Genomic DNA, 27,343 nt, shown 5'->3' on the forward strand with positions numbered 1-27,343 from the left:
TCAGCTGGAAAACACTGCTTCTCACGTTTGGAAATGGAAGATGCAGCACAAGACTGCAAACACTTGCTTCTGAATTTTATACCTGGCATCACCGCATGGCTGCTCCATGAACTCTCGTGCTGTCTCGGGAGCATCTTCATCTGGCCGAGAATGGGCTTCTGGCTAGTGCAGTGGGGTGTAGGGGAGATTTGGAAAACACAGAGATTCCATCTGCAAGCACAGGCAAGTGTTCTTTCACAGAAATCATCATTGTAACTGTTTCGTGTGGTTCAATGTCGCTTTCCTCAAAGAAGGCAGAGAAGCTGGGCAAGACGCAAACTTTATTCTCATCTTTTTTTTTTTAATTTTTTATTTTGCCATAGCTGAAATTTCACTGGGAATGATTAGATCTCTTCAGACAAACCGAGGCATGTTGCGTTTGGGCCTTGCAGGGATAAATTTAACGTACTTGCTCACTTGAGATGGCAAAGATGGCAACCAAGTAAGTTATTTTCTGTAATTCACAATTATGCTGCTGAAAAATATTTTCAACTTTGGTCTTGCTGACTGATTAAAAAACATTTTGAGCTCATCACTAAGCTCAAACACTTAATTTTCTCAGCTGGGAGGTGGTGGCGCCCGCCTTTAATCCCAGCATTCAGGAGGCAAAGGCAGGAGGGTCTCTGTTTTCAAGGCCAGCCTGGTCTGTAAGAGCTAGTTCCAAGACCACTAGGACTGTTACAGAGAAACCCTCTTGAAAAATAAAAACAAATGCTTCTAGCCAGTAGGTGGTGGTGCATGCCTTTATGCCTTTATCACCAGCACCTGGGAAGGTAGCATGAGTTAGAGGCTAGCCTGGTCTTACAGAGTGAATTCCGGGACAGCCAGGAGTATGTAGAGAAAGCCTGTCTTAAACAAAAACCACCTTTCCTCAGTGTAAAATAGCAGAGCTTTGTTTGGCGCATCCAATTTGGTGCAGTTTTGACAACAGTTGACAGTTTAAAGTGTTTGCCTCTACAAAATTGAAAGAACTTATACTTTTTATTCTTAACTCTTGTGGCAGCGTCTTCATTGCCAATAACTGCTGATTAGTCATACAGTGAATTCCAATGCCTTTTGGTGACTCATTCAGTACCAAGCGTTCACATCCAGATTGACAAGCTAGCGTAGCTGGGGCACCATCTGTGCAAATACCACAAACGTTTTCCCACAGATCTTATGATCTTTAAGAAATGATCTGTGTCAAATACATCACATGCAGTAGTTGCTGTTTCAAGGTTTGCAAAAACTCAACTTTAAAGTCACCATCATTAATACATCTCACGTAAACTAGTAACTGTAAACTGTTTGCAACATCTGTGGATTCATCAGGCTGGATACTAAACACCGGAAGTAGAGCAGATGTAGTTTCCTGGATTACACGGTCAAGAGTATCAGCTGACATGCCATCTATTCTTCTGCAGGGTCATTAGATAAACTGCATTACTGCGTAACAAATTCAGCTCTGATCACAACTCAGAGCACTGCAGGGTCGCTAGCAACTGGAAATCCTCGGCAAAGGTGTTGAAGTTTCATAGCTCTGATTCTGAGTGCCACCAAATATGAAGCTTTAATAGCTCCTATGTTTTGTGGTACTTGCCACCAGTGTCAGGTCTGGCTTTCTTGAGCCCATCAGCTTTGCTTCAAGACAGTTGGTATCCTTGTCAGCAAACTTAGATGCTTGCTACCAAAATGGCATTTTTTGTTCGGTTTCGTAGGTCCAGCAGATAGAACTTCAGAATAACATGTTTTCTCAATTCCTACTGTATTTATTGAGGTAAAGCCATACTCACATAAATCCTATTTTCTTTTAAACATCTTCTCTACATGATTTACTATCATGGGATGGTTTCCCAAAGGAAATGATATCTAACAATGGCTTTAATATCGTTACAAAAGATAGCCAGGCGTGGTGGTGCCAGTCTGGTCTACAGAGAAAGTTACAGGACAGCAGAGAGAGATACACAGACCGTTTCAAAAACCAGATTCCATTTAATTCCAGAGTGTCAATGGGGACAGCCCTGGGTTTCATCTCCCACTCAACTGCTCGTTTCTGTTTTTTGTTGTGGGTGGAATGAGAAGTTAACAAAGGAGGGTCTTGGGAGGAGAGATTGGAAAGACAGGTCCATTTCTGTTCCTTTCCTGGTACTTGTCTCTGTATGTTCTACACCTGTCATCTGGTCATAGTGTCTTGGACTCAATTTTTAAGTTTGTGTGTATGTGTACAAAGTGCAGGTGCCCAAACAGGCATCCGATCCTTGGAGGCTGAGCTACAGACTCTTCTGAGTAGCTCGTCATTGGTACTGAGCTGAACTTGGATCCTCTCCGAGCTGTACTTGCTCTTAGCAGTTGAGCGGTAGCTCCAGCCCCACCTGGTCAGCTTCCTAAAGATGCCAGTTGAAGGCTGACTGAGAAGTCAAGGACAATGGCACTGGGTTTTGATTCTACTGCATGGACTGACTTTGTGGGAGCCTGGTTTGTTTGGATGCTCACCTTTATAGACCTGGATGGAGGGGGGAGGACCTTGGACTTATCACGGGGCAGGGAACCCTGACTGCTCCTAGGACTAGAGAGGGAGGGGAAGGTGGGGAGGGGGAGGGAAAAGGGAGGAGGTGGAAATTTTTAATAAAACACCTTTAAACCCAGCACTCCAGAGGCAGAAACAGGTGGATCTGCGAGCTTGAGGCCAGCCTGGTCTAAAGAGAAGTTTCAGGGCAGTCAGGGCTACAGGGAGAACCCCTCACTTTTCATTTTGATTTTTCGAAATAGGATTTCTGTGTAGCTTTGGTGCCTGTCCTTGGAACTAGCTCTTGCAGACTAGGGTAGCCTTGAACTCTACCTCTACCTGCCTCTGTCTGCGCTGGAATTAAAGGCATATGCCACCATCGCCTGGCGTCAACCATCCCATTTAAGACCCAGTAGAGAAACACACTAAGGTCCAGGGGTCAGGATTTGCGCCCTAACAAAAGTGGGAAGAAAAGTTCTCAATCACCAGAGAGCCCCTACTTTGTAGGCTTAGCTCTGTGCTGGGCAATAGACAAAATGAGTGTCCAGTTCTCATTGCGACTGAGTAAAGAAATGGCGGCAGTCATAGGCAAATTGGATGAGTAACCCAGAAGGGCTGAAAACTGCCTCCAGGGCTAAAAGCTCAGTAAACTTGACATATATGTGGCTGGACATGCCTCTGGAGATGGATAGAGCAGGGGTGCCACAGCTTCTAAAATCACAGAAAATGTATTTGATGGTTTTAGGTGACCCCCCCTGCAGGAGTTGTGACCCACAGGTTGAGAACCACTTTTCTAGGCAGTTAATGGCTTCTGAAAGAAGTTGTTTGGAAATGCTCTGAATAATTGAGTCACACACAAAAAGACATTATGGGAAGAAAATAAAGTTGGTTGCCCATGATCAAAATATATGTACATGTATGAAATGTCATAATGAAACTATCATCTAATATACATCAATAAAGGGTCTGCACTTTTATACCCAAGACATTCTGCTCCATGACAGGCTCTAAAAGTACTGTATTCTAAAGTAAGAGGGAGAAAAAAAAAATTCCTTTTGTTTATATACTAGCTTGTATCAATCAGATCAAATGATACTCACCTGGGCATACAGAAATGTTCCAATTGTATATTTATATCCACAAGCAAAACAAAAAACAAGAAACTTGTTACACATAACAGAATTCAAAGTATTCCTGACTAGAGCACTGACTGTATCTTAAATCTACCCAATACTAATTTGTTAATAGCACTAGCCTTCCTTTTTTCTAATCCTAGCTGGGCACGCACCTCCTTTAAACTCGGGAGGCTGAGGCAGGCAAATCTGAGTGAAGGTAAGCCTGGTCGACATAATTTGAGAACAGAATCTATGAAGTCACTTAGGCTTAAACAGTGCTACCAGTAATTTAAGAAGCACTCTATGACCCAGAAATGGTGGTGCTCGTCTTTAATCCTAGCACTTGGGAGTTCGAGGCCAGCCTGGTCGACAGTGTGAGATACAGGATAGGCTCCAAAGCTACAGAGAAACCGTCTTGAAGAAAACAAGTACCATTTCACTGGGCATAATGGTGTATGCCTTTAACCCCACTGGATCTCAGTGAGCTCAGTCAACGTTACCTACAAAAATGTATGGTTTTTGGTTTGTAGTCATGACAGGTGATCTTGAGCACCCGCGTACTTAGATTTACTTAGTCACAAAAGGAAGAAACATGGTCAGCACATTTTATAAAGAAAAACAACCAACTTGAATGCACCTCTCTTGGGGATCTCTGCTTAGATGATACTGCCTATGATCCCAGCCCAAGGGAGGAGGATCGGAAGTTCAAGGTCACTCTTCACCACCCAGGCTAAGTGAGACTGCATCTTGCAAAACATCAATGCTAATTAACTGTGAAGAACTTGCAACCATTTCACATTACAGACATACTTGGACCTCAAAGTCTTCTGCTTCAGTCCCATCCTCTTCAATGAGTGGAACATACAGCTGGTCGGTGGTGGCACTGGCCTTTAATCCCAGCACTGGATCTCTTGAATTCAAGGCCACTTGGTCTACAGAGCTGGTGAGAGGACAGGCTACAAAGCTACAGGAAAAACCCTGCCTCCAAAAACAAACCAAACAACACACGTTCTCTAACAATGCGCACACAAATGTTACAACCGTATTAGCTCAAAACTTGCACCAAAGCATCCCCCCAGCACCCATGTGAAAAGCGGGTGTCAATGCTGGCAAAGTGGAGACCCTGTCTGCACCAGAAAAAAAGAATAGTAGACAAGTCATTCTAGTGCTAGGTCATGTCTACAGTGTGCAGCGGAGGATTGCTGAGCCTAAGAGGTCAAAAACACCCCAAAGAAACCAAAACCAAAGAAAAAGATTAAGAATCTGAGAAGTAGCCAGGTGGTGGTGGCACATGCTTTTAGTTCTAACACTTGGGAGGTAGAAGCAAGGCAGATCTCTGAGTTTGAGGCCAGCCTGGTCTACAGAGTGAGAGCGAGTTCCAGGACAGGTTCCTAAGCTACAGAGAAACCCTGTCTTGAAAAAGAAAAATTGAGCCCCGAACACCCACACTGCACACATACAATAAAACTGCACGTCTGGATCATATTTCTGATATTTCCCACAAGACACACGCCCTCACATCTTGGTCATCACCATACAAACTGATTTGTCACAAAAAGACAAAAAACAAACAAAAAAACAAAACCACAAAGACTTAGTTGGAAGAGGGGTCACTTTCTGCAGCTATATTGGATGTTGCAAATCTTCATGTGAGCTAAAGACGCTTTGATGGCCCCTTTTGCAATCCTCATGGGCTCATTCTAGTTGAGTTGCAATCAACTTTATTATCCCAGCAATTCTCAGGGAAAACAGCCTACCAGCTTAGACTCCACCGTCTTTGTGGTTCAAACTTAGACCAATCTGTGCCCTGTCACAGTACACTGAGTAGTTACAACAGACTCAGCAGAGAAGAGATCACAGCAAAGGCAGACTGTGCCACTTATGTGTTCTAAGAGCATATGCACAACCACATGGGAGACAACCAGCCTCCCCTTCATATATATTCTTTTTTATTTTCTTATTATACCTTCCCCAAACAGAGACATTCAACAGTAGTTAGAATGGCCATCTCCCAACATTTAAAAAAGCTGCATCACCCAGTGGGTGAACAAAGAAAAGAGTGGCAACCTAGAGTTCAGCCAAGTCAGCCACTGTGGAGCCTTTAGTGGTGAGGTCTTCCAACTTCAAAGTGATGTGTCTTCAACATATACCATCATTTTAGTGGAAAAACATAATTAATTTTGGTGAAATGAGATTCATTTCCAGACAGGATTAGTAACAGCATTCACTGAACTTCTGCTCTTCTTGGTGAACTGTGAGGAAAACGAAAGGTAGCTAGAAGATCAGTGGGATTCCAGCTCCAGCTGCAGACAGACAACACACCCGAAACAAAACATTTCTGCTCTGGTTCACAAAGCTGACAGCAGTTTCAAACCTGCAACTTAGTTACAGACCAATGACACACCTTTTCAAATGGCAAAAATACAAAAAAGTGTTACAAAAATATTTCAGAAAAAGTGCATAGTCTAAGTGCATAGTAAATAAAAGCACTGAAAAATATCTTGCTAGAGAGGGAGTTCAGCCTGGAAATTTATAACCAAAGCTGAACAGTTTTATCTTACACAAACTATACTCAAAAATAGCTTTATGAGACTGATTTCTGGCTAAAAGTATCAAAGGGTTTATTAGTCAAGAAACAAACACCTTAACTGACAAGCATGGTTAGAAAAGAAACAGAAGCTGCCACCCACCAGTCCCACCTCACTAAGCCTTCTTTAGCTTTATGGTACTAATACAACTCTTCATAACATAATGTGGCAATCATGGAATTAGTTATTGCTGTTCAAATTAAAAAAAAACACCACAACAAATCAATCCCAACAATCTTCTCAAACACGTGTCAATTTACAATTCAGAGTATTTTACACAATAAGCTCCTGGCAGCATTTTCAGACAAAGCATTTTTTAATTTATCCTGACATGCTGTAATGAATAAATTACACCATTTGAAAAATTATGGTCAATTAAGTTCCCCCTTCGTTTGGATCAAAGGGAAAAAGAAAAGTGGCCAAAAGAGACCATGAGGAAGCGTGCACAGGTACCTACAGAAGCGGGGCTAGAGGGTCAAGATCACTAACTTCACACTGTGTGACACTCTTAGAGCCATTTCACAAGGATTTTTAAGAAAAATATCTTGTAATATAGTTATTAAACCCTTTAACACTTCCACTCTTATTCAGAATCAGTCCATCTGCTTGCTAGTCAGTGGCCATAGGAGTCAATGCCAAAGTTATGGCAGCTGCAGTACTGGGTATTGTCTGTGAGTCATAGGAAAAAAAATAATGGACAGGATGCTCTTCTCTTTAAGACAAAAAAAAAAAAATCTTTCGCAGCAGAGAAATATAACAATGACTTGCAGTGAACTATCAAAAAAATTAGGGAAAGCTGGGCATGGTGGCTCATGTTTTTAGTCCCAGGACTCTAGGGAGGCAGAGAGGGAAAGATCTCGGAGTTTAGGGCCAGCCTGGTCTATAGTGACTTCCAGGCTAGCCAGAGCCACAAAATGAGACCCTGTCTCAAAACATAAAACAAAAAATTGATAAGATATACTTCATGTTGAGTCACCAAGGCATTTTGTTTAAAAAAATTTCACTTCCTTACAGAAACAGTTTTTAGTTTTTAATGAACTTGTAAACAAAAAGCTCCCATTTCAAAATAAAAACAAAATCCCAGATCATATAGATGTTTACAGTGATTACATTTATCTAAGCAACACACATACATGTTCAGTTGTAAGACGGTAACTAAATTTGTGACAAATATGCTTTTATAATAGCAAGAACATTATAGAGTTAATGCAGAGTCCTAAGGATAATCTAGTAGTCGCTATGTTTTTTTTTCTTAAGTCTTCACTTTAGATGCTGTTATTTCTAGCACAGGTAAGCAGGCAGAGTCTTTCAAATGCTCAAACACTGGAATCTTTGGTTGCTACCATATCAGCTGGCTTGCAAACAAGAAGTCAGCCTTTTAAAGAATGTTTTAAGTTAACAACTTGCAAACCCCAGGGATGGAAAGCCCTAAGAACACACAATTGTGAACATTCACAACCATCACAACTGTGGCTGAAGACTGTTCATGCCGTTCTTCTGAAAAGAGATCTCAAAAGCAGTATAGTTCAAAAATAAAAGGTTTTAAACAAAAAAATTGGCATATGCACAATTTCTCCACCAATTCGTGTGTCAACCATTTAGTTAACTTTTCCACTTGAAAAAAAATGCAATAGAAAACCGGACACCATGTTTCACTACCTCAGTTAATATTCACAATTACAGCGGCTACAGCTCAGGGTCAGCACCAGCAATGCTGCCCAGGGCCAGTTTATACTGAAATTAAGTTCTTTACACCAAGTAAATGGTTGTTCACAACCACTGGCTAGTGTACATATGAACTAAAAGTCTAGTCTGGGGAGAAACAAATGCTGCTCCAATCATCTGCTCTGCTGCTTCTCTTCCTCAATTCACGCCTAGAAACCTATTAAAACAAAACAGAAAAGGTTGTTACAAGTTTTAAACTTTCACAAACTCCCCAAATTAGAGAACTAGGACAGTAATCACACCTTAGTGAGTACACAACTTTCTAATTAAAGCCTCAGCATCCAACTCTCAGCTACAGTGAATGGCTAGCTATCCAAGAGGATGCCCACTTCTTTTGGACCCAGAACACAAGTTATTTCAGAAACCCAACTGAAATGAGAAACAGGCGACATTATTTGCAACAACTAGAGGGTGGTTCTAACTAGATCAGAAGCCAGCTTTTGTGTACACCATTTCTGGCAGAATTTTCACAACAGTAACAGTTACTTCACTTTTTTAAAAGCACAACTTTGTTGTTAAACCTTTAAAGAAATATGTAATCTGCATACAAAAACTTTACACTGATCTTCATACTTGTTTAACTTCCACTGTTGCATTAAAAAGAAAAGTGTCGCTGGGCAGTGATGGCACACGCCTTTAATCCCAGCACTCGGGAGGCAGACCCAAGCAGATCTCTGTGAGTTCGAGGCCAAGCCTGGTCTACAAGAGCTAGTTCCAGGACAGGCTCCAAAGCTAGAGAAACCCTATCTCGAAAAACCAAACCAACAAACAAAAAAAACCCATTGTACTGACTGACTTGTGAACTAGAAACAAGCAATGCAATGCTTTGGCACTGTTTACTTCCTGTCCTATCCTGTTGTACAGCTCCTTCTCCCACAAGTGGAAGCCAGGGCTTCTGCATTAGGTTCTAAATGGCTCTTTATGGCTAGAGACAGAATAAACATGCCCACCTATTCATACTCTTAATAACCTGGACATCAAATAATCAAGAGCCATTTTGTCTATTCCCTTCTAAACCCCAAGATGACTGAATTACATTTCTGACCATTTAACTTCTTTAACAAAAATCAAAACCAAACCTACCACATTACAGAAAAACCATGCTTTGGCCAGTAATCTATTTCTCCCCCTGCCAACATTGGTGGGATATTTCCTTTGGGTTTGGTGGGATTTAGAATATAACCCTACTACTCTTTATTACAGATGTTTTTAACACTAAAACTGGAAAGTCAGTATCAAATATTTATAATCATTTTTAATAAGCATTCCTTCGCCAGTTAACTAGGAACTTTTCATTTGGGAGGAAACCAGACATCCTCATGTATCTGATAAATACAATTAAGCTCTGAAGGCAATTATGTGCTTTCCTCCTTCCCACTGTCAACCATGAGCAGCTATCCAACACTAATTCATCATCCTAAGAGCACAGAAAACAAATACTAAGATTATGAAATAGCATTGGCAAACTTAAAACCAAAAAATCTGTTGTGCACATGCACTCTTGTGTGTATACATATACTTGAGTGTAGGCATACTTGTATTTAGGTTAGAGGTTGAAATCAGGTGTTATCTTTCCCGATGGTTCATCACCTTGAATATATTGATGCAGGGCCTTTGCTGAACCTGGAGCTCTCATACTCTGTGCTAAGTGTTTTATCTATTGGGCCACCTCCCCAGGCACAGTAAGGCCTACTTTAAAAGGCTATTAACCAAACTCTAATTCCATCTGTAAACCGACCAGACCATAATCTAATTCCAATTTCAGAGTAATAAGTTAAAAAGTTATTTAAAATCTAGAAACTATGGACTAGTTAAATAGAAATGACCTTTACCCCCATCAGTATTTGGCTTTAACTATGAAAGTTATTCATAAATCGTAAAAACAAACATAATTTTCCTGGCTACAAAAACTAGGGCTCCCCCCTTTATAGTAATTTGCTGGAATCATGTGATTATATTTTAGTATTTTGTTACACTCAGTATCCCTCCACACAAGCAGGTCTGAAGTGGAAATCCAGTCACTAACAAAGTATAAGCCAAATACAAAACAACTTAGTTTTTAATAACAGGGAAGTTCTAGGTCAAGTCTTTCTTTGTGGAACGGCTAGTTCAGTCTCTGGTTACAACTGTTTAGGGCTTGGTTGAAGATTAGGCTAACAATATTCCTGGTAGAATAAGGCAGTCAAATCCAGTTTTAGTTCTTCAGCTAGACAGGTCAATGGTAGGATGGTCTTTCTACCCAGGTGACATCCCTCAAAAGAGCAGTTCTTGGATGATAACCAAGAAGGAAAAACAAAACACAATAGCAGGCCTCCAACATTCAGTCTTCAACCACCACTAAGCACAGTCTCTTCCAGCGTGCTTTAGTTTTTGTTTTTAAAATCTTGCAGCCTGGGTAGCACTTCTGGTTCCAGAGTAAATCTTCATTTGAGTCATCAGTTAAAATGAAGGATGAATCTCTTCTTTTCCTAAAAGAGAAGGAGAGTGAAGACTATTAAAGTTGCAGGGCTAGTGACGATTCAGGAATTAAGCTACACTTTAAACACAAAAAAAGTGCTTATTTTAAGTAACAATCATACTCTATCCCCTCAAAAAGAAATCTACAAGAAATGTATCTTTATTTAGGAATTCACTGCAAACATGTCCAATTTTTAAAAAGATAGCCAGAATCCATTTTAAACAGATATAGTTATGTTTTGAACAGTTCTTCCTGTCTCTACATACCTCTGTATTAATGAGATTATAATTAAGGTCTACCATCCAGTTAAAGGATGTTCATGCAGTAATAAGGTTTATATATTTGTGGTGCGTGTTTGAAATTTAGACTCCTTCCACAGTATAATAAGAACAAAACCGTTTAAAGTTATTTTCAACTCAATCAATATACACTGTCAGTTGTTGTATTAAGTAACTTTTCCTACAATATTCTCCTATGGTTTTCTGGTTATACAAGATTAAGCTAGGTGAATTTTGAATTAAGCTGCCAGTATGTATGAAAGTAACAAACTCTGCTCTACAAAAAGAACACTGTGGAAGGTGAAAGTATTTTTGATTGCACACCGGCAACTTATGTGTGACAGGTTCAATTCCTCCTTAAATTGGACCAAAGACTAAAAACAATCTGAATGACTGTACTCTCTACTCAGGCTCATTCTCTAATAGTTTCCACAGTTGCTAAGCTCAACATACCTGTTACAAAGGAATCTGTTCCAACTGGCAGATAGTGGGCATTACACAGCGCTTTCCCAGGCCTCCTGACAGCCATCACAGAGCCTGAGCTGAGAGTTAACAGGCCCAGGAGCCTTGAAGGTCTCTTGCACTTTCTTCATTTCTTTTGTCGCTCTCTCCAGTTTTACTGTCCACAATGAGAAAAGCTGACGAAAATCCCAGGTTTCAGCAAAGATTCAGTTCCCAGATCTTCTTTGGACTGAGTGTACTCAGGGTAAGTCAGCTTCTCCACCCATCGCTAGGTCTTCCCTTTCCTGTTTTGGGTTAAGTTGCTGAATTATCAGCTGTGTTCCTGGTAGCAGTTGGTGAAGTCAGAAAAGGTTAAACTACACATGGTAAACTCTTTAGGCTCCTGGGGATCACCCACAGAGGTAGGTTAGTGTGAGGGAAAACACTTAACTCTTAGAAAGTCAAGGCCACTCTCAAACTTGTCCTTACTGCATCAGCTACTTGTGTGTATATCAGAATTAACTCAATTATTTAAATGTTCATAAAATGTATCTTTGCCTTTTCTAGGTCATAAACAAGTACCTTCCTGACAATCATAAACAGTAGAACCACTCATTAAATGGATTGTCAAATGTTCAGAGGGAGAAGTTTTTCATCTTTTTGCTACACAGATAGAAGCAAAAAATTCAATCTTAGGGGCACTTCAGCACTGCAGGAAAAAGTCTAAGAGACATTAGAGGAAATCCTTTCTCTTGGTCTTGATTGGCTTTGGAATGCTGTAACTAAAAGGCCTAATGCAAAGTTATCAGAGCAGAGATCCACCTATGACATAAGAAGCATACACTAGCTAAATGAGCAAATATATATATATATATATATAATATATTTTATATATTTTGAGACAGGATTTCTCTGTAGCTTTGGAGCCTGTCCTGAACTAGCTCTTGTAGACCAGGCTGGCCTCAAACTCACAAAGATCCACTCCACCTCCAAAGTGCTGGGATTAAAGGTGTGCACCTAGCATGATCAAGATTTTTAAGAACACTTTTGAACACTCTCAGTAAGTGGCTAGAAATTTCTATAATATCTATGAAAGAAACAAACGCTTAAAAAAATAACTGCTGAGTAGCCAAAAACCAAGAAACCCTCACAAAACCCAAAAGAACTATAAAAAATATAATAGTAAATGCCAACCTTTAGAGGATCTTTCCAGAAGAGAACCTTTAGAGGCCTGCTTGCTGAAGATTTATGAACTGAATTCATTGATATATAAAAGCATCTGAGATTATCATCAAAAGGAAAAGGAGGCTATAATATGTATGTCCTAAGGGATATCTTTTACTTTTTATTTTGGTCTTTGAGAGTCTCACTATATAGCCCGAGTGATCCTCAACCAGATCCAGATCCATCATTCTACTCCCAAGACTCGGATTAAAAGTTATGAGCCACCACCTGCAGTCAATTTCTATGATTTTTTTGCTTCGTTTTTTTTTTTTCTTTTTTTTTCTTAAGACAGAGTTTCTCTGTGTAACAGGTTCTAGCTGTCCTGGAACTCACTGAGCTCCGCCTGCCTTTGCCTCCTAAGTGCTGTGATTACAGGTAGTACCACCATTGCCTGGTCACTTTCCATAATTTTTGAGCTGAGAAAAAATATGGTGTTACCATTATTGGAAGATTCCATGAGACCAAAAGCTAAAGTAGCAGAAACTAAGTATTGTTTTATACATCCTATTATTTTGGAATCACCTATATAATATGAGTGGCAGAGGGTCTAAGACTAATTTTCTCATGCTTATTTCATGCCACCCTTAGGGCAGGTGCATTGTTCTTAGCTTTATGTACGAAGAGAGCGCTTTCTGTATGAACACTAACTTTACAAATGTTAAGGAGTCCAAAGTCCACCTCTTTTACTGTGTATTCTGGATAGCGGCACAGCTTGTTGTGCATCTCTGTGTGGGCCGTGGTCAAGAGTCAAGCCTAGTGGTGGTTCCTCTGATGTCTTTTATATTTTGGAGTTGGGGTCTTCCACTAGGACAGAGAGCTTATTGATTGGGCTTTCTAGGGCCAGCCAGGAAGTCCCAAGGTTTTGCCTGTCTCCACCCTGCTAGCCGGGGCTGGGCATACAAGCAAATGTCATTACAGCTTGCTAGCTTTGTTGCTGAGACAGGGTCTTTGTCTCACCATTTTGAGGTTGGCCTCAAGCTCACAGAAATCTGCTTGCTCTATGCCCAAGTGTTGGGATTTAGGGTGTGTGTCAAACACATCCCAGTCCTTGCTGGCTTTTAAAATGGAGGTTCTAGATAACTGAGCTCAGGTCCACATTCATACAAGGCAAGCACTTTCCAACTTAGCTAACTTTCTATCTAGCACCAGACTGACATATTTCAGTGGCAAGCAGTATTTTGCTCAAGGTAAAAAATAAAAATAAAAGCAAACAAACCCCCCAAAACAACAAAAACCCTCTTGGTAACCCATTCCACTCCCTTCCCCGCCTTTGAGAAGGAACACTGGCCCTTAACTCTTGAGCTCAAGCAATCCTCACCTCAATCTCCCAGTAGCTAAGACTATAAGCATTCATGTCACTGAACCTGGTCTTAGAAATGTACCTTTTGAAAGCAGTCATATTAAGGTATTTACTGAAAATCTCGTATTTCAGAACATTGTTGGTTCATGTACACGTAATAATTTGCATGACCACTGTGTCTATTGATGTTGTAACTGTTTTACGATTTTAAGTTACTTTTATGAAAAAGGTACAATACAGAAGGCAGCTTAAACTTAAGTTTAATCACTTTTCTTTTTCAAGGAAACATACTAACTCAGTGGATCCAACTTCTCGTCTTTAATACCTGGATAAAGCAGGACAAAAATTCTGCTTTTATATTGAGTAATAAACACATAGGAAATTAGAACAATGAAACTAGGTCAAAACGAAAGTACTTCTTTCTGAAGGCTGCTGAATGCCTGAAGAAAAATGTTCTAGGCCAGATGAGATTTCAATTTCAGCTCTAGAAGCTGCAATTTGTGATGGATCCTATTATCCCAGCCAGCTTTTGGCAAAAAAAAAGGCTTCATTTCATGAAAAAGGCAAACATAGGCATTGTTTGATATCTTAGTTAAGAGACTCTCCACTTCTCACAAATACTTGTCACCTACTTCAGGGGAAGATTACTTACACAGTATTAAGAGACAAAGGAGGCGTTCACGTTCCAACTAAAGTACAGAGGCTGAACACCCTGAGCAACTGCTTAGCTCAGGCCTCATCATCGAAACCCTTCCTCCACCAAATCTTCAACTCGATCTTTCCCAAATACAGAAACACAGAAAGGAAGCCCCTCAACTTTACTGAGCTGCTGGGACAAGGATGGACATCAGTTCATTCCATTTCTTCAAATGTTCCACAGATACTAGAAGCTGTTCTTAACAAAGACAGGGTCTTATGTAGCCCTGGATGCTCTGAAATTCACTCTGTAGACCCAGCAGGACTCGAACTCATGAGATCCGCCTGCCTTTGCCTCCCAAATGCTTGGATTAAAGCATTTGCAACCACACCCGGCCTAAAATTTATTTTTAAGTTTAAAAATTATTTAGATGCAACACTAAAAATACAGAATATTACTAATACTAACAAGTACTAATATTTGAAAACCACATTCAGACTAGAGCAGTCTTTCAGAAATAAAGTAACTAGAAACCAAAAACCAACCTTACCTGCCCACCACAGGCAAAAAGCAGGCAGGCATCAATAGGTAAGCCCCAAAAGGGGAGACAACAACATGGAAGCAGGAGTTGAACTCTAAGGCACTGGGAACAGGGAGTGATGCTGTGCTCTGACAGTTCTACTCCTTAGAAGCACTGAAAGTGCCAGAAAGAGACAGAGACAGACTAGCAGTTTAATAGCATTTGCCTCAGTTATCTTCAATTGACAAGGTCTAACTGCAGGCTTCAATTTCACATTGAATGAACCCTAGTGCCTAAAGTTCCTTCGCATTTCAATAAAACACTCCTTTAAAGGATCACCATGAAATTAAGATCTGCCATAGTTCATTAGCAGAGAGGGAATTTCTGATTTAGGAAGATATGCTGAGCTTTGCAGTTAACAAGGTGCTCTGCAATTGAGAAGATAGACATGCTGAAGGCAATGCCAAGACTCACCTTTTAAAATTAGATCATGTTCACATTTTCCCATTAAATGCTAAAGCATTAGCATGCAAACAAACAATGTATAAATATCTCAACACTGTTAGTCTGAAAGTAAGTCAAAATACCATGGCTAACCAGATTCTGTATTAAAAATCAACAAGTGTTAGGTCTAGGATTTTGGATTGATTGGCAATACCATATTCCCAACACCAAATGTTTATTTTGGAAAAGGGTTAATGAATGAGTAAAAAAGATGCAGTTGTTAAAAATGACCCAAAATCCCAAGAGAAATGATATAATACACACATATATGTATATACGAATACATATACATATATATGAACAAGGACATTTGGGTTTAAAGTTAGTAGTCAAATTTTCCAAGGACGTCTTTTTTTTTTTTTAAATACAAGCCAAATTTTATGTGTTTTAAAACCACCTCCTTGATCTAACACTGTTAGAAATGAATGAATTACCCAATTTGTATTTAATTTTTTTCCCTGTAACGTCACTTGGTTCTTGGCTACTAACCTTTCATGTTACTCTTGGTTTTGTCAGTTTGCTTGCCTGTGGGGGTTTGGGCCTGCTGACCCTGCCCACTGGAAGAGGCTGCCTGCTGTGCTGCTTTCTGCTTTAACATCGTCCAATCAAACGTATAGTCGTATTGGTGGTTCAGGGTCCTGAAAAATAAAATGCCATGTTAACCCTTTAATACTGTCCAGCTAAATAGCCTACTCACTTCTCAAGACAGTTGAGGCCATTTCTTTTCCTATTATGTAGCCCCAGTTGGCCTAGAATTCTCCAAGCTCAAATCTGCTGCCTATTTACAGAAGGCTGAGATTAAAGGCAAGCATCACTGTGTCCAGCTCCAGGGAGCCTCTTTAGAGTATTTTGTCATAAGCATGGTAACCTCTAAGATTTTTCTTCTTGTAAGTAACTTTAAATAATTATTTACTTCTCACATGGTCACAACTGAAAGGAAAATGTTAGCCACTCTAGTCTGGTGAATTAGATGAAGAAAGAAAGAAAAAAAACCTTTTCAAAAAGAAACTGCCTTTTAAATTTTCAATGACACAAGCCTTTAACCCCAGTGTTCAGTAAGACAGATATCTACTGAGTTCAAGGTCAGCCTGGTCTACATAATGAAGCCCTGCCTTAAAAAAACAAAAAACAAAATCAAAACAGAAACTTCCTTAGTGGCATACTAGAAATGGAAAAACAAAACAAATTAACAATAAGAACAAAAAACCCAGAATAAGTAACTACAGTGAGTCAAGTTGTCAATTACCTAGAAAGATTCATTTAGAACCTCCTAAGGGAGCATGTATAGAATTGGCAGCTTTGTGAGGGAGATGGTGTTAGTACCTTGGGACATCATTTCTGGAACTAATGATGACCCCAAACTCCCAATCCTACCTCTATCTTCTAAGGGCTGGAGTCTCTGTAGCCCTCTGACAGATTCTATATTTTAATGCCCTTTTCTTTTTCTTGGGAGAAGGAACACATAATTTCAAGGCAAGGTTTCTCTATGTAGCCCTGGCTGGCCTGGAACTCAGATTCACCCCTGCCTCTGCCTAAGAGCTGGGATTAAACACATGTACCACCATTCCTGGCTTTTAACACCTTTTTATTTGGTACTGAATAGGTTTCTGTACGATTGGAATTACTGTTTAACGGTTTTTAAAAAACCCATTTACTTCTAAAATTATTTTGAGATTAATGTAATCTCCCTTCCTCCCCTCCCCTCCCTTCCTCTCTCCAAAGATGTCTATATAACCCTCCTCCAAATAGATAGATAGATAGATAGACAGACAGACAGTCCAGGCCACACCTTTAATCCCAACACTTGGGAGGCAGAGACAGGCGGATCTCTGAGTTAAGAGGCCTGCCTGGTCTACAGAGTTCCAAGACAGGCACCAAAGATAAACCCCATTTTGAAGAAAAAAAAAAAACCATAACCATTTTTCATGAACTGCTGTTAGACACACACACACACCCATGAGTACAACCTGCTCAGTATGTGTAACGTTATGTATGTTTTCAGGGCTGACTACTTGGTATCGCATAACTACCTGGTGTACTCTTCCCTGGGGAAGACAATTTCTCCTGCTCTCAGCAATCCTTACTTAAACTGTCATGTTGGTGAGATTTTATGGGTGCAGCTTCTGATGTTCTGAGGTTATACAATCTCATAGCATGTGACCACTGAGCCTTAGATTAGGGACTTGTTATTCTGTATATGCAGCCACTAAGATGGGGCAAAAATTATTCCTAATTATGTATATGTAAAACACACACTGGGGGTGGGAGGAGGGGGCAATTGTACACGAGCAAATACCCATGAAGGTCAGAGGTTATGTGATCCTGTGAAGCTGCAGGTAGGTGGTTACGAGCTGCCCAATGTGAGTGGTGGGAACCAAATCTGAGTTGCCTACAAGATCAGTATAAGATCAGTATGCTCTCCTTAAGCCATCTTTCAGCCTCTGCAGCCACTTAGGGATTAACTGACCTGAAAAGGATGCGGAATAGCTGCCTCAGATACATGTAATCCGGAGCTTCCTCAAAGCGCAGCCCACGACAGTAATTTAAGTACATGGCAAATTCTGCAGGAAACCCCTATTGAGTCAACATTTTTAAAAAAGTGAAAAGCAAAAACACCAAGTTAGGAAAATCAAAGGAAAATACATGTCCTGGCTAGTTTCTTTTAACTTGAGTTTTAAAATGTCCCCACCAGTTTGAATCATTTTCTTGATTTAATGATTGATTTAGGAGGGCCCTTTCTCACGGGATGGTGCCAGCCCTGAGGAGTAAGCCATTAAGCAGCAGCCCTCTACTGGCTGCTTTAGCTCCTTAGTCCAGGTTCCAGACTTAAATTCCTGCTGACTTCCCTCAAAGATGAGTATGGCCTGAGAGTTCTAAAATGAAATAAAAGCCTTCTCCCCAAGTTGCTTTTGGTCACAGTGGTTGTTACATAACAGCAATACAAACACTAAGACAACTGTGAAAGAAACCACCTTTTTCTATAGCACAATTCTGAATTTTTTCCCCGCAGGTAATAACAAAAACAACTGACTTTTTTGTCTTACTAGGAAAATTTACTAGGGTGATTTTCCTTACCCTGAGATCGGATGTCTGTTAATGTAGGATTTGCTTCTTTTGCCAGGCAGTGTTGCACACCTTTAATCCCAGCACTTGGGAGGCTGACACAGGTGGGTCTCTTAGTTCAAGTCCAGCCTGGTCTACAGACTGAATTCTAGGACTGGCTCCATAGCTACTAAGAAGCCCTGCTTTTATTAACGTGATTACCTTTAACTTTTGTGCACTCCGTATGTGCATGGATATGTGTGCTATAGCATGTGGAACAGAACAACTTGTGGGGGTTGGGTCTTTCCTTCCACCACTTATCCCAAATAACAAACCCAGGCTATCGGGCTCGATGGCACGTATCTTCTCACTGTGCTATCCCACTAAACTTTATTTTTTTTAAAAGATTTATTTATTATGTATACAACATTTCTTCCATGTCTGCCTGCCAGAAGAGGGCACCAGACCTCATTACAGATGGTTGTGAGCCACCATGTGGTTGCTGAGAATTGAACTCAGGACCTCTGGAAGAGCAGTTAGTGCTCTTAACCTCTGAGCCATCTCTCCAGCCCTCCCACTAAACTTTATATAAATTATTTTTAAAAGACTTATTTATATATGTACATTGTACCTGCTTTGTATGTGCTTGGTGCCCAAAGAGGATAAAAGCAAGAAAGTGTGTCTGGAGCCTGAGTTATATACCACTCAACGTGGGTGCTGGCAACTGAACTTGCACCTCCTCTCCTGTAATAGCAACAAATGCTACTTTTGTTTGTTTTTTGAGACAGGATCTCTCTACACAGCCCTGAACTCCCGACTCTTGAGTCTTGAATGCCAGGATTAAAGGCACAACTACGACACCACACCTAGCATGGCACAGATCATGGAGGGGTGTCTCTCCAGTTTTTATTTACTTAGACAAGTCTTACTACTCAAACTCTGGCTGCCTAGACAGATAAGTCTGGCTCTGCCTCCCAAGTGCTGGCTGGGAATGCCATGTGAATTATTTTTGAATATTCATTATGTATGCTTACCTTACACAAAACTTCAACAGGAGTGGACATCTTCTTTTCACTAATCTTTTCATATTTCTGTTTCTTTGTTGCAGCCTGTAAAAGGTTGTTCAAAGATGGATTTAATACTTAAAAGAAATGCAGCAGTTGAAGTCACTAGACAGAATATATAGAGAATTCAGCATGTGAAAGCTAAGAAAAGAATACATGGAATCAAGTCCATATCGTATAAAGCTACTCACTAAAGAACTGAGCATTGTACTATTTTCCTTTAAAGATTTAAAATAGCTATTAAAAATTCTACATTTATTCTACACACTCTCAAAAGCACACTTCATCACAAGCCCCGTGCTTATGATGCTTTTATCTAGCTAAGGCAGGCTGCCACCAATTAGTACCAGCACAAGAACACTAGCCTTCAGGTTTAACAATTGCTCTTAACTAATTTCTTACTGAAATGGTTAATTTATTCCCCCAAATTAAAGGCAACAGCAAATTAACTTTGGCTGAAACTCAGATCTGGAAAACACTTTATTTACTTTCTTTTTTCTCTCCCCTTCCAACACTCCTTCCCCTGAGATGGAAGGGTTGGTTCCTTACTTATGTATGCCGTCTAAGGTTGCTCTTAATCTTCTGGGCCAATACCACTCCCCAAGTTCTGGGATCACCTGTCTCATATTTTTCCTTCAGATAAGATACACAAAAACAATCCCCAGTAATTTGAGTCTGATTTACCTTTAGCCCTTGCCAGGGCAGACTGGTTCTATTAAAATACATCAAAACATATCCTAAAGATTCCATGTCATCTCGGCGACTAGAAAAGAAAATGTTATTTTATGAACCAGATAGTGAAAAATATAAAAACTAAGTACTGTACATATAAGAAACAATGTTCACAAATGACAATAAAGACTATTGGGTGCCTTACAAAATTAGGTAATTAGAGTATTAAAGTTCAAAATGGATTGGTTAACTACACAAGGTTGCCAGAGAACTTGAAAAACAATACCCTTTCCTGGGGTATTATTTGGATAGGTAATATTTTAAGATCCACAAAGTGAATGCAATCAATCACAGTACATCTCAGAGTATTCAGAAATTTACTATTTCTCTTCCCACATTTCAACCCAAAGACAGCACTTTTTGCTTTGTTTCTGTTAGTGAGGAAACACTAACCAAAAATCAAAAGGAACTCAAAAACACCACCAACAAACAAACTAAAAAAAAAAAAAACAACAAAAAACAAAACAGGAAAGACAGATCATGGTCTACCAACCACATTTTTGGTTTATCTGACTCCATGGAAAAACATTTTTGCTATGTGCTGCTTGTGGTTTGTCGCTGTGACTGAATACTTATGTGACTTATCTTAACCCACAGAGTACAAATTGTCCGATGCTCTGAATAAAGTTAGCTATTGCACGAAAATTTAGTCTACCCCATTTTTAGGCTCCATTCTCCCAGGTTCACACTGCCAACTACAGTGATAAGCACAAGTCATAACACTAAAATACACAACGCCGAAGATCAGTACTTTAAAAAGTAGGGATATGTTAAACTGCAAAGAGATGTCAATACTAATTGCTTCCAACTTCCATGTTTAATAGGCTTTTGTTTTTCATTTCTTTTTTTAGATAAGGTCTCACAATGTAGACCCTGCTTAGCTAGTACATGTCATAGCCAAGAATGGCCTTGAATTCTTAAAAGTCATCCTGCTTCAGTCTCCTATAGCTAAAGCCGGCATGTGTCACCATACTAGACATTTAACTTTCTAGCCCAGAGACAGCTTTCAAGAAAGAAAATAAAAAGTGCTATTAATTTAGCTGGCTTTTCTGCACTAGTTAAAAGCAAATGGTACAACAATATGCAATTTCTTAATCCTCAGCCAAAGAAGCACCCTTAAGACACTAAGAAACTTTAATACAAACTCAAGAAAAGCCATCAACTGCTTGCTTCCATTATGGATCTGATAAGACTCACCTCTGTTCAATACCAAGATGTGCATTGATGCTAGCGTATCGGGCAGTGCCAGTGAGATTTTTATCTTCTCTGTATGGTATGTGTTGCCTTGTCCTGTTGTCTCTGTACTTTTTGGCCAAACCAAAATCAATAAGGAATAACTTTAAAAGAAAAACAAAGAGAAATTAGGCCTCTAGCCTTTTTTCCAATTAAACAAGTATATCCAAATATCAAAATGAAGTATAAATAGAACAGATAATAGATTTAACATTCCAATAAGACTTTACTATTCTTCACAAGTAACCCCCAACTATTATCCTTATTTCTGTAACTTGACGTGCCCAGTTCTTATAGTAGCCTGTCTTCACACAGTATGTGTGTGTGTATATGCATACACACACATGTTCCAAGGCCGAGTTGTCAAGAGTGCTGTTTAACCACAGGAAATTTGAAAGCCCGTTTTTAATGGGTAAAACAAACATGTTCCAAAATTTATGTACAAGCTTTTTGGACTCTTCTCCCAGAGGTCACTCTTCAGTATGCTAATAAAAGGCTAATTATTTAAATAACATAATCCTCCAAGTCTGATAAAAATAAACCATTTTTAAGATAATAAAAAACAAGAGCATGCACTACATTGTTTTATAATATATCTAAAACATAGAAAATGTTCACCCGAAAATTAAAATTTACAAGTACAGCATTTAAATTAAGGTGGCTTTCAAATTATCTGTTTAAACGAGCTAACCCAAAGCCACATTAGCATTTTAGAAGAAAATGTTTCGTTGTATATAATCTATATGGCAGCCAGGGAATAAAGAATAGCACAATTTTTCTAAGTGATTCAAATTTGATCTACAAAACTGAATTTTTAAAAAGGAAAACTTATTCTTTGATGAAAGGCAACAAAATTCATTCTTTTACCACTGTATTTGAAGTTTTAACTTTTATACAAAAAACCCTACTGCCATACTATAGTAAAATCCTATCATCAACATTATCTAGCTTGACATATCTGTGTGCAAGTGAAACTATATATGCAATAAGACTATTGTGTCTCTTCTAATTAGACCTACATTTTATTTTTGTTAAACCACTATATTGGTCTCTTCTACCAATACAGAATCTGTGATGTTTTAGAAAACGGCTATGGTAATCTTTTAAAACTCATGTTACAAGTAAACAAATCATCTATTCATGTTAAGATCAGTGAGGCCTTGGTAGCACATGCCTTTAATCCCAGCATTTGGGAGACAAAGCAGGCAGATCTCTTCAAGGCCAGCCTGGTCTACAAGGAAGGTTTCAGGCTAGCCAGGGATACATTAAAAAAAAAAAAAGGCCTGTTCCAACAAACAAAATAAACCCTGCTTCTTCCAGCTATTATGCCTATACTTTTATACTTTCATTTGGTCTACTATAAAAAGCAATAAATTACTAGAGATAGATAAATTAATATAGGTGGACAACGAATGCTCTGTAAATCTAATATCAAACTCTCTAGCAATCGAGTTATTTAGGACTATGAGAAAGTATTTTAATACATTTAGTTCACACTACACATTCCTCTTAATATGAAAACCAGTATCAGTAAACGAGCTCACACTTCTGCAGAATGACACTGAAAACAGAAACTCTAACAACAAAGAGTATTAAGTGTGAAGGCACTGAGAACAATTCCTAGGTCATGGAATTGGATTACTCCCTTCAATTCTTGAAACAGAAGGGGAAGTGTGCTAATGTGGATTATATCTGGCAGTTGCTACTCAAAGCTAAATCTCCATTCACAAATCAATAAGTGGATACTGTGTAAACAACCAAAGACTCAAGAAGCTCAGTTCTGAAAAATGAAGTATTAAAAACAAAAAAGCAAAAAACAAAAAAACAAACCAAAAAACCCAAGCCAAAACTAACTCCTCAAACGCTCCAGTCTTTAAAGAAACTACAGAAAGAAAAAGAACTAAATAAGGAAAGTCAGTGCCAGTTAAGCATAAGGGTTGCATCTGCAGAGACTCAGGCAATTTTCATGACTGGAACAAACTACGTTTCTGAGAACTTGCATTAATTATTTGCAACCTAACTAGCTCGTATATAATATAAACAGAATAGTAAAGCATTTATTTAGATTATCAAGCTGTTATGCTACAAAATGTAAGCAAAATGTACAGATATGGATAAGTAAAACTGAGGCTATTAAGTTTTTAAAATTTGTTTCTTCCTGTAACGACCAATTTAAATTACGCACTCTTACTCCGCCAAGATTTAGGCATAGCAGTAAGCTCTTAGTGGAGTTATTTTTTGAGAAGGTCTCAGTATGCAGCTTCCTGGGTTACCTGGAACTCCCTATGTAACTAGTCCTGGCCTTGAATTTGCTGTGATCCTCCTCCTCCTACCAAATTACAGGCGCGCCACCACACTCAATCCAATAGTGGCATTTCTTTTCTGGGATAAGGTAACTCTTGAGTACTTGAAACCCTTTGAAGCAGGAGGAGCTTGCCCCCTGGAGAGTACTGAAAACAACAAAATGCAAAACCAAAACAGAGGCAGTGCAGAAAATAAATGAAAGGTAATTTAGGTGATTAAGCCAGAATTAAGCCAGATTGATTATTTCTTCAATTTTGGTTATTTATGTCAATATTGTCTTCTCAAGGTACGTGGCATCAAATTATAGACTTGTGGGTTCCAGAAGCACCAAAATTCACATCCTAAAATAAATGTTCCTTTGTCTATAAAAATTTATATTGGATCAAGCTTGGTGACATACACCTTTAATTGGAGGCAGAGGTAGGATGTCTCTGAGTTTGAGACCAACCTGATCTACTTATCAAGTTTCAGGCCAACCTAGGGCTAGAGACCAGGCCTCAAAACAAAACCAAAAACAAATTCACATGGGGGGGGGGCGCACAGCTACAATTTCTAGAAAAGAAAATGTAAAGTGTTTTTCTTTACTGGTTGGTTTAGCCTGCCCAAATCTAAATCGGGTTATATATTCAGGTCGTTTGTTTTCTCCTTCAACTGTCACTGTTCTGTTATAAATACAATGTCCTCTAGTCTAGAGCGTATAGTCCTCTTTAAGCAACCACTGAGAAATCCTAGATGTGAACTCTGACTTCTACTTACCTGAGGCTCTTAAGAAAGGAGAGGAAGGTACAGCAGAGCAGTTACTATAGCACATGAGACTTAATTGTGTAGTAAGCTCTCCAACTCCAAATACATTTTTAAAGCTAGTCTATCTCAAGTCTATTTTTAAAGGTTCCAATACTAAACTAACAGCATTTCCTCATATCAATGCTGTCGATCTAAAACAAAGACAGTATCCTATTTTCATTTAAGTTTTCTCTAAGCTTTTTAAAGTTTTAAGCAAAAGCCACAAAAATATCTTAGTAATGTTACATGTTTGCCAAGTATGTCTGAATAATGCCAACGTAAGAGGTGCTTGAGCAAGATCTATATTCTCCAGAATTAAATAAAAGTAATTAAAACGAAACAATAAGAAAGAAAAGCACATGACTTTGGGGTTGAGGTTGGAATAGGAGACAGTTTCAGACCTGGTTTAATCCTGAGAAAGATGGGTCCTGAGAAGGACTAACAGTCATGCTTCTTTTCCTCTTCCCCACTGGAGATTCTAAACACTGAACAGACAATAGAGGTGGCAGTGCATCAAACAGTATTGCGTACATTGCAACAATGGCCGGCGCAGACAGGCAACACCGAGGCATTAGAGAAAGAACAGGGTAGCCAAATGCCATCCTTCTTCCACCAAGCACTGTAGCTTCTCAGTTTCCAAATAAAAATCATGAGCTCAACAACAGTGAATTCTACAATACTTATGTTTTCAATGCCACTATGATTGTGTCACTGCCTGAAACAGGGATAGCAATGGTGACATTTGGCTTTTTCATTTTTAAATAAAAATGGGGAATTTGGATCTGCAATCTTTGATATCACAATCTGCCCTTCCCCCAAAAAAGAATGAATGGGGGAAAAATCTTCAGTAAGGAAGAGGTAGAAGGCATTTAGTCACCTTAAAATTTATTTTTAAAAGCATGCAGGGCCGATTACTGGACGAGATGAGCAAATTCACTAAGATTGGAGTGGCTACTCCTAAATATCAAATTCAGAACAATTTTCAAGTAAGTAATTTTAACTTCAAAAGCCAAACTCGGAAGCTGCCCCCACCCCATCAAGCCTGACCCCCCTGTGGCTATAAACTACTGGTACAAGCTGACTGAAGGAACCAGTCTTACACAATGGGCAATTTCAAACTACAGTACAGAAAACACCAAAACAAAACAAAAAACCAAAACAAAACAAAACAAAAAAAATCAACTACAGAAACAAAACACTAAAGTGTTCAAGAGAAACATTTATATTTGAATCTTAAATAAAACACTTCACTTCTGTCCAATAATCTCTCTGAAAAGAGCTCCAGAAAAGCAGTGCCACAAAAATCATTTGACCAACTGTACAGAGTACATAGATTCTAAAAAAGAAACATGGAATCCAAGACATGTATGTGAATAAGACAACTATTCATAAGGGGGGGAGGAAGAGTGTGAAGTGTTACTACCTAGGCCACTGTTTAAAGTGAAGGCAAAAACCATGCACTTACTGCTGTCACTATGCAGAACAGGGACCATGTAGGGATAATGGGTGTTTAAGGGTAAGAAAACAGGAAGGAGAGGGCCGGGAAATGACTAAAAGAAGAGTCAAACTGCCAAAACTGTAGGAGAAAAATATAAGGCCAAATTTTTTTTTTCTAACCAATTACCAGGTTTTAGAATAATAACTAAGAACCTGGCTGCTTCAAAGAGAGTAGCCACATTTCTTTAAATGAAATCTGGAATGCAAGACAAATTATATGGCTATAAAACCCTTCAATATATGAAGTTCAGTGAAAAATCTAATCTAAAACTTGGTCAGACCAACATTAATCTCACATTAACAAGCAACACCAGTTCTAATATAATGGCTCCAAGTTGGCATTCATACAGGCAAACAAAGGTAAACATTTACAGCTGGACCTAAAACACCACATTCCCTAACTGGTTAACAAATGGGAAGTTTCCTTCCAAAAAAAAAAAAAAAAAACCACAAAAGAGAAAAAAGAAAAATAAAAGGAAAAAAAAGAAAAAAACAAAAACAAAAAAGCCCCCTCCCCCACAGTTGTCCTGAAGTTGAGAATTTCTGAGATCATCAGATTGGAACATGCTTCGTGCATTGCCAATGCTGCCTGTCTGCCCGAGCTCAACATTGAATGAATAAAGAAAGCAATTCACTCAATAAAACTAAGCATTGCAGACAAAACTTCAATATCATTAGTTTCTAACTGCAATCATGCGTCACTACAACCTAATCACCCCGTATATGGAACCCATTGTCAGAAACCCCCAATAAGCACTCATTTTTCTATATGAATATTCAACCACTGGTCAGTATTTTCCTGTAAACAGCATGGAGGGTGGAAAACTCACCCAATTAGGAAGCCAATTAATAAACCGTAAGCTACTTTTGAAGAAGGCCCAAAAGTTATTCTTTTAAATACCCCAATCCAAGGACTAAAGAATTCTCAGTATCAACCATGCTCAGCCAGCAAGGATTAATGCCATAGTGACAGATGGGTCAATGGTTGCCATACTGGCACAAGCACATATATTACATATATAGAGAGAGCGTCTATAAAGTTAGAATCTGATTTATACCACTCAAGAAGGATTAAAGGTAAATGTTTTCACTATTTAAGTGAATGAAAACTAGATACAATTGTCCAAGTTAAGTACAGATGATTAAAGCCCTTGGAATTTCATTATTTTCACATAAATAAGCTAATCTTAGTGGGCTAAGTTGGAGAGACTATATTTCAAGTTATTAAGTTAATAGAGTTAGCTGATTATCCTTCTAACACAATCTCTTAAGCAGATTACAGCAAATACAATTACTATGGCTTTTTAAAGATTCAAAAATTTATCAAAGCAATTCATATCAATATTTTACTGTTCTTTCATGCCAAGAGCAGTT

At 39.0% G+C, this 27,343-nt stretch overlaps 1 protein-coding gene across 5 annotated transcripts in view; it reads right to left on the bottom strand.

Moving 5' to 3' along the window:
• Positions 1-5,571: 5,571 nt before the first annotated feature.
• Positions 5,572-27,343, bottom strand: part of Csnk1a1 (casein kinase 1 alpha 1) — a 37,686-nt gene continuing 15,914 nt past the window's right edge. The window contains exons 5-11 of one of the 5 annotated variants that reach the window (XM_048419596.3): positions 24,874-24,957; positions 21,350-21,489; positions 20,105-20,183; positions 19,391-19,465; positions 17,782-17,888; positions 15,840-15,952; positions 5,572-8,109 (exon numbers count right to left, since the gene is read on the bottom strand). In XM_048419596.3, coding sequence (XP_048275553.1) covers positions 8,102-8,109; positions 15,840-15,952; positions 17,782-17,888; positions 19,391-19,465; positions 20,105-20,183; positions 21,350-21,489; positions 24,874-24,957 — 606 coding nt within the window. In that variant the 3' untranslated portion in view covers positions 5,572-8,101. Of the gene's footprint in view, positions 8,110-13,896; positions 13,979-15,803; positions 15,953-17,781; positions 17,889-19,390; positions 19,466-20,104; positions 20,184-21,349; positions 21,490-24,873; positions 24,958-27,343 lie in introns of those variants that run through there. The other 4 variants (XM_048419594.3, XM_048419595.3, XM_085699809.2 and 1 more) reach the window with 4 other exon arrangements.

This window comes from Myodes glareolus, chromosome 13 (assembly GCF_982192425.1).
Source record: "Myodes glareolus chromosome 13, mMyoGla1.1, whole genome shotgun sequence".
NCBI lineage: Eukaryota > Metazoa > Chordata > Mammalia > Rodentia > Cricetidae > Myodes > Myodes glareolus.